At 39.9% G+C, this 11,405-nt stretch overlaps 1 protein-coding gene across 1 annotated transcript in view; it reads left to right on the top strand.

Annotated features, from left to right (window-relative positions):
- The window catches only part of slc25a21 (solute carrier family 25 member 21), a 189,870-nt gene that overhangs the window by 171,956 nt on the left and 6,509 nt on the right, over positions 1-11,405 (top strand). The window contains exons 12-13 of the mRNA XM_041812631.1: positions 7,491-7,617; positions 7,716-7,767. Coding sequence (XP_041668565.1) covers positions 7,491-7,617; positions 7,716-7,767 — 179 coding nt within the window. The remainder of the gene's footprint in view (positions 1-7,490; positions 7,618-7,715; positions 7,768-11,405) is intronic.

Below are 11,405 nucleotides of genomic sequence, written 5' to 3'. Positions count from 1 at the left end.
CCGCCGGGGGTCTAAGTTTTGTCTTTTTTTTTTTTTTTTTTTTTTTTTTTTTTTTTAAATTTACCTCCTCGACGGCGCTCGTGCCCCCACCTGCCCACCCTGCTCAGCTCCCAGGCCACTAATGCGTCAAGGAGAATGTTTACCGTGGGGAAACGTGCTCTGCTTGTTTCCACTGAGGTTCCTCTGGTGGCTGAAAAAACAGAAGGTCAGTGATGAGGGATCAAAGGTCCGAGAGAACTGCTCCATCTTCATTATTTACGCCTTTAAAGGACACTTCCTTCTTTTTTGTCTGGATTAGAATGGACGTTCAGGTGAGGATGCGTGACGCAGGGGCCACATTTACGTGTTAATGACATCATAAATGAAATATATCAACGTTTATGCCATGTTGGAAAAACGGAAGTAAAATAATAATTAAATAAACTGAAGCTGATGGAAAATATAATTTAATCTTGTTTGAAGAATAAGCTAAACTTATTTCATGAATAAACCAAACCCATATTATTATTATTATTATTATTATTATTATTATTATTATTATTATTGGTCTAATGGTGACGCACGCAGCCCCTCTTGTTCATAATAATGGTTTCCAGACTGCATGGCTGTCACAGGCCTGTTGAGCTCGCGCGCCCAGACTCGTCCGTGTCGAATTGAATTGTTCAAACCGGCCGTGAAGGCAACGCATCAGTTGTCAGACAAATTGTGTAAGGATGGAGTGAAAGCTCCCCTGCAGGAGACAGCGCGCTCTGACTTCTGGCCTCATCTCCCACTGACTCTGACATGTCTGAGCAGACTGACAGCAGAGCCCTGACGACATAATCTGCTGCAGACCTTTCACAATAAAAGCTCGAGCGGAGGCACACTCTCACCTGAGCGTCTGAAAACACGTCGCCTAAATTGGATATTAGTCTTAAAGTGTGTGTTTGGTTCTAAACGCCCCCAGTGCTCTGCAGGCTCCACTAATGTGTGTGTTATGCTGCAGCTCTGCTGAAAATATGAATTTACGTCACACCGCCTCTCTACCTTTGCGTAATCTATAATTTAATGGTTGAGGGCAAGTTGTAAATAATCATATATCAACACGTGTGCTTCCTGCAGCTGCAGCCTCCAAATCCTGTCTGATTCAGTCACAGACACTATTTTAATCTTTGACTGCATTTCTGATTTTTCCTCAAATATCTCCCTATTAGGAAGAAAACGGGCTCTGATTCTGTGTCTGCTAAAATAGATGGCACCTCTTGTTAATCACTCCTGCTCTAATTCTCCAGCGACTGATTTATTATCTGCAGTTAATTGTGTCACTTGTCTGCTTTGTTTGCAGATTGCTTGGTGTATTTACCCTCTGAGGATTAGATTCAGCTAACAGCTGCATGCTGAAGCTGCTCCATGCTGCTCACCTGTTTATATCACAGCTCTGTTTCATGTGGAAGTGTTTGTTTTTCTCATAATTGATCTCACAGGCAGAGCAGGTCCTCACTGACTCGGGAGGACGAAGGAACAAATACATGTTTGTGCTGGTGTTTAGCAAAGAGGATGAATGTGAGAGTAAAACAGGAGAAACTTCAGCCAGCTCCTCAGGTAAACAGGGACGCCGTGCGTAATCAACGCGTAAAAATGGAGTAGCATGACGCATTACTAGCGGACTGATCCGGTAACTTCTCTTAAATGAAGATCCAAAATAAAGCATCACGTGCAGTTATTTTGATCTCTAAATCAAACAGGGATGTGCCAAAAAAGATCCAAACAGCTTTGTTTACATGGAGAGACTCCCAGCCTCTCCACCTCAGCTCTCTCCTCAGGTGTCAACGAAACAAACGAGACACCTTCACTTTTTAATTTCCTCATGATCAGCGAGTGAAGACTTGAATGTTTTTATTTTTCTGTCACCACAAACTAAAAGATGCAGAAAGGCTCTGGGCGTAAAATGACCTGGAGCTCAGTGAAACACTTCAAAGAGGGACGGATGGGTTCAGGATTTCGATTAAACCTGATAGAAAAGAATACAAACGACTGTCATTACACTTTAATATTATCTTTACACACAAGATCCACATTTAATCTCCTTCCTCTGTAGAGATGGTTTTTTTAATGCTGATAAAAAAAATAAGGTTTCTAAAATAAAAAACGAAGTTTTAAATGAACGGTGACAAACCAGCATCTTCCTAAAACACTTTATTTTACTGAATTATTTTCCCTAACTTTACATCTTCATTTTATTCTAGGAAAATCGAAACTAATGTGTTTCTTTAAAAAACGAAAAATCTTCAAAAAAGAGAGAAAAGCAGAAAAAAAACAAAGAAAAATGCATAAATGCACACCTTAAATGTGTTTAAGGCGATAAAAAGCGTCGTGCCATCTTCTGTCTGAAATGAAACTTTAATAAGATCAACCTCAAAAACGATCTCAGTATTTTAGAGGTTTTCTGCTAAGTCAGACTCCACACACACTGAGTTTATCCTGCTGTATTTGTGCGTAAAAATAAACGCAGAAGATTCCACAGCAGTGTGAAATATTTAAAAATCAGCCTAGTATTCTGGCATCAAATAAAATCTCAAAACTGAAATAAAACCCTCTTTTTCTGCCTTTAGTAACACTGAATAGTCTGTCTTTTTTTGTGGACTGTTCCTTTAAATGCTTTTTGGATGATGAGCTGTTTTAATGTTGAGGGTCCTTAAAGGCGCCCACATAAGAGCCATTATTCTTCTGTCGTTCTAAAAGCATGGCTGGTTACTGAGACATGGATGGTCATACATCAGTCTTCAAATGTGCTCGATTAATCGGAGATATGAGGACAAATCATGTCAAAAATCATTTTAAATATCGTTTAATAAAGCACAGTCATAATGGTTCAGAATCCTCATACAGTCAGATATATTTAAAGATAAGAAATTCAATGAACATATCCAGGTTTAGTTATAGAAGCAGTTTAATTAGAGTTAATGTGGCCATGAAGAGTCGACTCCTTTTACATGTGCAAATAAAAATACTATGGCTGAAGTCAGCGTATCAGAACAGTTCAACAGGCAGATGCTTTTAAATTTCTCTAAATATATTTATTTATGCAACGACAAATGTCACTGATGTGATATTGTTTTATAAAGGTCATAGTCAGAGCTTAATAAATAATAAAACAAGATGGAGTCATGTAGAGAAAGAATCTAGTTTATGTATTAAACCGGTTATTAATATATTCTAACACTAATTCACAAACATAAGCAGCAATAACACATTTATTCACTTTCTATTGTTTACATGACAAATTTAATGATAACAGATGTTTCTGTATTTTTCAGATATCTTAGAAAATTAATGTATAAAATTACATTAATATATATATAAAAAAAACATTTTAGTTATGACCAGGATCAGAAATAGAATCATTGTAAAATTGTTTGTTATTATAGCTGCAGTAATTATTTTTCTTTGTGCTTTGGCAACTACATGATGTAAATATTTATGCCAATAAAGCACATTTGAGACTGAGATTTATGATCTATGTTGATCCAGGATATTTTTGATTTATTATCCTGGATTTCCATCCAGCAGCTTCCACATCCATTTATCCTCTAGAAAGGAGGAGGAGGATTTTTACTGTCTAAATGTGTCACCACAGTCTGATACACCTGGGATTTCTCTGATATGGGTCATGAATATTCACGTGCGCAGCTCCACTTTTCTGCTCCTATCCTAGCTCCACTTTTCTGTTTTGTGAAGAAAACACAGCCAAAGCTCAACCAAAGAGAATCTAAACTAAAGTACAGTGGAATAAGAGTCAGGCATTAAAGAAAAACAGACAAGAGATGCAAATAAAGAGACTGTTTGAGCACGAGACATGAAGACATGAACTAACACACGAGACCAGTAATCATTAATGTCTCATAGTCGTTCGATTTAAATCAGCGCATGCGCAAAAAGTGATCAAAATCCTAGCTCGTGTTATTTATATTTTATTTTAACATTTCAGATGTTTAAAGAAAGAAAAAGTAATTTTAAATAAATAAGGATCGAGCCTCTACTGTTGAGGACTCAAAAACATTGCAGCCTTTCTCTGCTGAGGCATGAAAGTCAATGACGATCATCATAAATAAACCAGAAATTAAAAATAAGAGCGCTGATTTGAACTATTTTCACGCTTTAAAAGTTAAAATCCTATTATTATTATTATTATTATTATTATTATTATTATTATTATAAATGCAGCAGCTCTGATTAGATGGCCCACAGCAGCACATGCAGACATGAGTTCCTGTCATAATCGCATCCATGTGCGTTAACTGTCTTGCATCCTGACGTCATCGACTGTGACTGAACATGTGAATCAGAGGGCCTCAGCTTAAAACGCCTCTCCTCCATAGATGATGAAGAAATCGGAAGTAGAGTGGCGCGCCTTGACTGAAACCAGTCACCTGATTCTCCTTAGTGGTCCAGAACCAAAAGGAAAGGGTCAATCTGATCTGTGACACAGGCATGATAAAGGAGAAACTCCGCAGAGGAGTGGGGATGGAGAGAAAGAAAAAAAAAAAAAAAAAGAAAGTCTCTCAGTGAGCTGCAGGAAATCCAAGTCTGCTCTAATGGTTAGCTCTGAGGACGCGGAGGGATTTCTTGTTTCACGGAGGGATGGAGGTCTGTCATCTCATCCTGAGCGTCCCTGAAATGACTGACGTCTGCAGTGAGACACGCACGTGCACGGAGGCATTATGTGTCAGGCGATGTGTGCGCTGATTGAAGAGAAAAATACCCGGGTAGTTTGCACCTTTCACCCGGGTTATCAAAGCAGCTGTTTGACACAAATCAGATAAGATAATGCAGCCTTTATGTGCTGCATTTTGAGTGAAATGCGCCTTTAAAATGTCACACACCGATGCCTCTAACCTCTGCTGCCCAAAAGTCAGTGACACCATTAAAGTCTTTCTGCAGGTTAGCACTTATCCCGGGTTACAATGGCCTGGTAACTTTAGTGCGGCCTTAATGAGGACGAACGCCGGGTTAACGACGTATGTAGTCGTGTTTCAGAGGCCAGGCCCGGGTTGGAGCGGAGAGAGACGCAAAGCATCAATATTTACGACACTTTAACGCATACATCACTTTGACATCTGCGCGTCTGGCACCTGGCACGCATTAGTTTAAAATATTTCATTCTGCCCTAATTTGAAGCGGACCAAAGACACTCAAAGAAGGGGGTTAGAATGGAGAGTGCGCCTTTTACGCACGTTTCCTCTGTGCTGTTGATGCAGACCACACCGCCGCGTTGAGCGCGCACTGAAGAGCCGTTGACTCATACCTGGACTGGTCTCATATTGAATTTCCTCGTGCATGACGATCACTGCACAAAGCGCACTAACATGCCTGCAATTAGTCAGATTTGCGCGCGCGAGCGTCAGATAGTAACAGAGTGTTATTAGATTACCTACCGCGTGCGTAAGAGTTCAATATCTCCATAAACAAACAGTCAGAGGTTTAACGTCGACACTGAGCACGCGCTCTGATATTTGTGTGATTTAATCAGCCGCCATGGAGCCTGCACGGAAAATAAACTGCTACAATTCAAGATTTATAGGATTTAAAATAACCTTTCTGAGCCATAGCAGCTCGCCTGTTCGCTGCAGTTGTTCTCCAACAGGCCGACCAGCATGCATCGCGGTGACTCCCCCCAGCATGCACATGGCTCGAGGTGCAGAGGTGAGGTTAGAACATTTCATCACGTTCTAATGATAAGTCTGAGGCTGGTGGAATCTGAAGCAGCAGATTTTGGCTGCAGGATCAGGCACAGTGAGGGTGAGGAGAGGGCCAATAAAAATCCGAGGGAACATTCAGTCCTTTAAAACCAAACGCACACCTGAAGGCAGAGAAGAGAGCTACATCAGCATTAAAATCAAGAGTAGATCTGGATCTCCGGGGGTCCTTGTTGGTCGGTTTGTCCTCATAGGTCCACTGATGCTGCTCGGACTCTGCGCGCTCGAAGCTGTTTGATACAAAATACGATGGCGCCACCCGGTGGACAGTTAGTGCCAAAACGATGCTGCAATTTTCCACAAGCAGTCAAAGATGGAACAAAGTCACAAATATGAAAAGATACTCTGACTTTGATTTAGCGTTTAGATTTAATACAGTTTTACTGTCAGCCAGAGGAGTGCACCAGTGGGAGGGAGACAGCAGAGATTATTTGTAGGACTGATAATCACAGTATTGATTACTGTATCAGCAGTATGTAGCAGCAGATCTGTGCCTGTCAACAATCCTGTCTGAGCTCTGCAGTTCCTTTGACCTCATGGCTTGGTTTTGCTATGCAGTGGTTCTCAACCTTGGGGGTTGCGAGACACTGAGAGGGGGTCACCAGATGCCTTGAAAAAAAAAAAGAATATTTTTTAAATAACACTGTTTCAACTTTACACCAATTTTACCAACGGTTAACCATTTTCATCACTTTTTAACACAAATTTTGCCACTTAAAACCCACTTCTGTCCATTTTAAACCCTTTCTATCACATTTTCCTTCATGTTTTATAAACTTCTAAACCAATTCAAAACACTTTCTGTTTCTGTTAACCCATTATTGCCTCTATCAATCATTTTTTACATTCCTTTTTTGCCCATTTAGACCACAGTTAACTCATTTTTGCCAGTTTATATCCAATTTTCATCTCATTCCACCAATTTTTTGGAATGAAAAGTCATTTCAGATACGTTTTAATCCCCTTTTACCACTTTTTGTGCCCACTTTTGCCACTTTAACCCATTTTTGGTTCTTTTTTGCCACTTTTAACCCAAATATATATTTGAAAATCTAATTTCCCCACCTTTTCCAAAAAATTTTTTTTGCCATTATTAAGCAATTTCATTAATTATGTTTTTAACAAAAGTTATTTTCATTGAAAGAAGGCTATTTACTGCACAAATGAGTAAATAAAGATATTTGTTTCTTTGATTAGAGAGATTATTATTCAGGTCAAATATAAAATATGGTTTTCACAGCTTAACTTACCAATGGAGCATGGTTTTGCTGACCTCCATGAGCCCCCCGTTTGGCTGGGTCCCAGACCTCCACCTTTATCCCCCTTATGGACAGCCTTGTCTGCACTATTCTAGAGTGTGCATAGCTGTGATCAGCCACCTTCAGGTGCTGAAAAGGTTGAGAGGCACTGTTCTAAATCCAGTCAATCAGTTTACTTTAGCACAGCTGGACTCCAATCAAGGTGTAGAAACATCTGAGCAAAGATCAGAGAAATGGAGGAACCTGAGCTACAGTTACTGTTGTTGGAGAGGCTCTGAATACTTATGTCAGTGTGATATTCAAGTTTTTATTTTTGGTAAATTTGAAAACTTTTCACCTGTCTTTACCTAATCTCCACTCTAAAACCAAACATGGCTGCATGGTAATAATTATTTTTTCATAACAACGACAGGATTTAAAAAAATATATATATAATCATTAATAAACTTCTAATTCTGTACTCAGAACATCCTGATGATTCTGACTCTTTTTCAAGCTCCTGTGAGGAGGTGGGAGTATTCCATCACCAGAGGGCTGGAGGGGTCCCACTAGGAGGAGGGTACCAGTCTGAACATCAGTCCTGTAGAGGGAGACCAAGTACCACACATGGACAACAGCCTGGGGTAAGAATCAGCTTTACTTTACAACACTGCGGGCACATATGAGGTTTAACATGACTCTAAATGTGTGGATAGAAATAACAGCATGATTTTTCTCTCAGCAGAGAGACCGGAGGAGGGAGCGGGCCGACTGTTTGGAAACTTTAAACAAAGGTAAGAGAGTTAATGTTCCTCTAAATATACAAACATCTGCACATTAATACTGATCTAATGCACATTAAATGAATCAAAGCTCCGTTTAAAGTCGTTAAAGAGAAAAAAAAATACTTTATTTCTACAAATCTTTATTCTAATGTGATTTATTATAAACTACTGCTGCATCAGAAGATGAAGGTCTTTGTCACTAATCTTCACCTCAGTGCCTCATAGAAATATTAGACATGATGTGGTGTTTTATGGACATTTTACATGCTGATGCTCTAAAGGGCCGTTGTTTTAATCAATCCAAAGCCGGCACAGTCAGACTAAAAAACTCAGCAGACTGAAACCAGAGAATAAGGCAGAGGCTGGGTCAGAGAGGAAGCTCCTCAAACATGAGGGCTGGAGGACAAATACACAGAGAGTCAGGAGAGAACGGTGGAGGGAATCAGAGCGAGGCAGACACAGAAGACAGGAAACATGAGGACCTGGAAGAAGACGAGGGAGAGTGACTGTCAAAATAAAACAGGAAATACAAATAAAACTGAATAAACACAAAGACATCTGAACAGCTCTAACTGTACCTCTGTACAAATATTTGTATTATGTTTAATAGTGTTTAGTTATTATACAGCATTTCTAGAATGATCATCTGTCTCTCTCTGTCCGTACTTCCTGATTGTCCTTTTTAAAAACATTCTGATGCCGATGCTTTTGCATCTTTGCTAAAGTAAATATAGATTTAAGACCTTTATTCATAACACAATATTTCTATACAAAGGTTTTTGTATTTAAATTAAATCCTAGTAAATAATCTGAGTTCATTTAATCTTTCTAATAATCCTGATTACAGTCCAGGAACTCATGATAGTGGATGGATTGAACTTTATGGGAACATTTGACTCTCTTTCTTTCTTTTCCTCTCTTCAGTCTGGCATCAGACATTTTAAATCTGTCATTTATTTATGAAAACTGCATGGATCCATAGAGGGAGTGAGGGGATTACGGGGTAAAGCTCTGAATATTCTAGTCTTTATATTTATTATTTAGAATTTATAGTATTCAGATGGACATGATTCTTAATTCTAGTAAGCAAACTGAATAGAATCATCATTGTTTTATTTGACCTCTAGGGGCACATACTATAGTACTAATAATTTAAACATCGTTTTAGATATTAATATTTTCTAAATCTAGAACCTCACTTTAGTTTTTATGCTCTTTGTAAATGAATAGTGCCTTTTCTTACCCTTTCCAATGATGTGTAAATTAAAAAAACATATATCAGACAGTTTCTGTACATTTTTAAACAGAAAAAGAGAAAATAATTGATATTTAATATGGTGTGTGATGGTTTAGAATTATGGGCACATTTGAGAACCAAATCATTTAAATTAAATTATATTGTGGTTTTTCAAAAGATGGACCTGCATCATTTTTTCTCAGATGATAAATGAGTTTGTTGGTGTTTTGAATCTAAATTTGCATTGAAAATAGAGCATAGAACTGGGTCCTCTTTAGTCTGGGCTAAGCCCCATGTATTAAACATGTTTGGATCTGCCCCTGCATGGATCCATGATGCTGTGGGACCACTACTACAGGGGTGGACTGTGGGGTTGGGTACAGAGCAGTGTGAATCTGGAGGTGGGGCCTTGGTTTAGAGGTTCCTGGTCTGAGGAGTATCACATCTCCAGAACTGGAGCCTGTGTGGTAGTGGTCTTCAGCTCCATCCTCCAGGAGAATCCCTCACACATCCCTGAGTAGAGATCTGAGCAGACTACGCTCAAGACCTCCACGGTGGAATTGATCTGAATGATTTAGATTCTGTCCTGGCTGAGGAACAGTGGACCAGCTCTTCACCCTTACAGGGCTCATAGAGGGAGGTTACAGTCCAGTCTACAAGTGTTTGTGGACCTACCAAACTAGCTGCTACCACAATTGTTACTCTGAGAAGTGGAGGAAATGGGTTAATTTATAGATATTAAAGTCAAATCCAAATCAGTTGAACCCTTTTTAAAGGTTATTCTGAGTCGATCTAAGTGCCCTTGCTCTTAACTTGCAAATACCTTTTATTCATAGACCTTGAGAGTCTCTAATGGGAGAAATCCATCTGGTAAATACTCTGATTGTGTTCTAAAGAAGCAACCAAACAAACTTGACTCCAAACACAGCTGCCTCAGGATCAAACAGCCTCAGCAGAGCAGTTTTACTGCAGACTGAGAGCTTTAGCTGCCAAGGCTTTACCCCCCCTCCTCCTCCACATGCTAATGGTATTTACAGGACCAGAGGAGAGAGAGGACAGCAGCAGGTGCAGCTGCTGGAGCATCACGCTGCTGTGAGGAGGAACACAGGGGGCATTGTGGGTAATAGATGAACATCCTGGCCTTTATCTTTGTTCACTCATTAACTACAAATTTACAATTTAAGCAATCAGATTCACAGTTGTTATCCTCACAGCTTGAACCTTTATTAGTATCAGTCTGACTGGACCGGTGGACCTAAGAATATTTACACTCTTAATTCATATAGATCAAACACATTAATGAAAGTTTAGTAATAAAAGCAACATTTATGCAGCAGTATTATCTTATGCATTCTTCCAAAACAGTTTAAAGTACTTAAAGAGTATTATGAGACCACTGCCATGTAAGAACCTTTTATACACTTATTTAAAGGCACAGTACGCTATTCCTGATGTCTTTGTAGCTTTAATTTCTGGAAGTTTTAGTCCTCAGTATTAAAATAGCAGATGGTGATGAAACTATCTCTCATATTACTCAAGAAGAATGAATATCTGGATCACTAGTTAGTCTGATCCTCTCCGAATCACTAGTTAGCCTGATCCTCTCCGAATCACTAGTTAGTCTGATCCTCTCCGAATCACTAGTTAGCCTGATCCTCTCCGGATCGCTAGTTAGTCTGATCCTCTCCTAATCGCTAGTTAGCCTGATCCTCTCCGGATCAATAGTTAGCCTGATCCTCTCCGGATCACTAGTTAGCCTGATCCTCTCCGGATCACTAGTTGGTCTGATCCACTCTGGATCACTAGTTGGTCTGGTCCTCTCTGGATCACTAGTTGGTCTGATCCACTCTGGATCACTAGTTGGTCTGATCCTCTCTGGATCACTAGTTGGTCTGGTCCTCTCTGGATCACTACTTAGCCTGATCCTCTCTGGATCACTAGTTAGCCTGATCCTCTCTGGATCACTGGTTGGCCAGTCCTCTCTGGATCACTAGTTAGTCTGATCCACTCTGGATCACTAGTTGGTCTGATCCTCTCTGGATCACTAGTTGGTCTGATCCTCTCTGGATCACTAGTTGGTCTGGTCCTCTCTGGATCACTAGTTGGTCTGGTCCTCTCTGGATCACTAGTTAGTCTGATCCTCTCTGGATCTCTAGTTAGTCTGATCCTCTCTGGATCACTAGTTAGTCTGATCCTCTCTGGATCACTAGTTGGTCTGATCCTCTCTGGATCACTAGTTGGTCTGGTCCTCTCTGGATCACTAGTTGGTCTGATCCTCTCTGGATCACTAGTTATTCTGATCCTCTCTGGATCACTAGTTATTCTGATCCTCTCTGGATCTCTAGTTAGTCTGATCCTCTCTGGATCTCTAGTTAGTCTGATCCTCTCTGGATCACTAGTTAGTCTGATC

This window comes from Cheilinus undulatus, linkage group 18, assembly GCF_018320785.1.
Source record: "Cheilinus undulatus linkage group 18, ASM1832078v1, whole genome shotgun sequence".
Taxonomy (NCBI): domain Eukaryota; kingdom Metazoa; phylum Chordata; class Actinopteri; order Labriformes; family Labridae; genus Cheilinus; species Cheilinus undulatus.
Note: the sequence above shows the minus strand (reverse complement) of the source record. Positions and strands in the feature narration are given on the sequence as shown.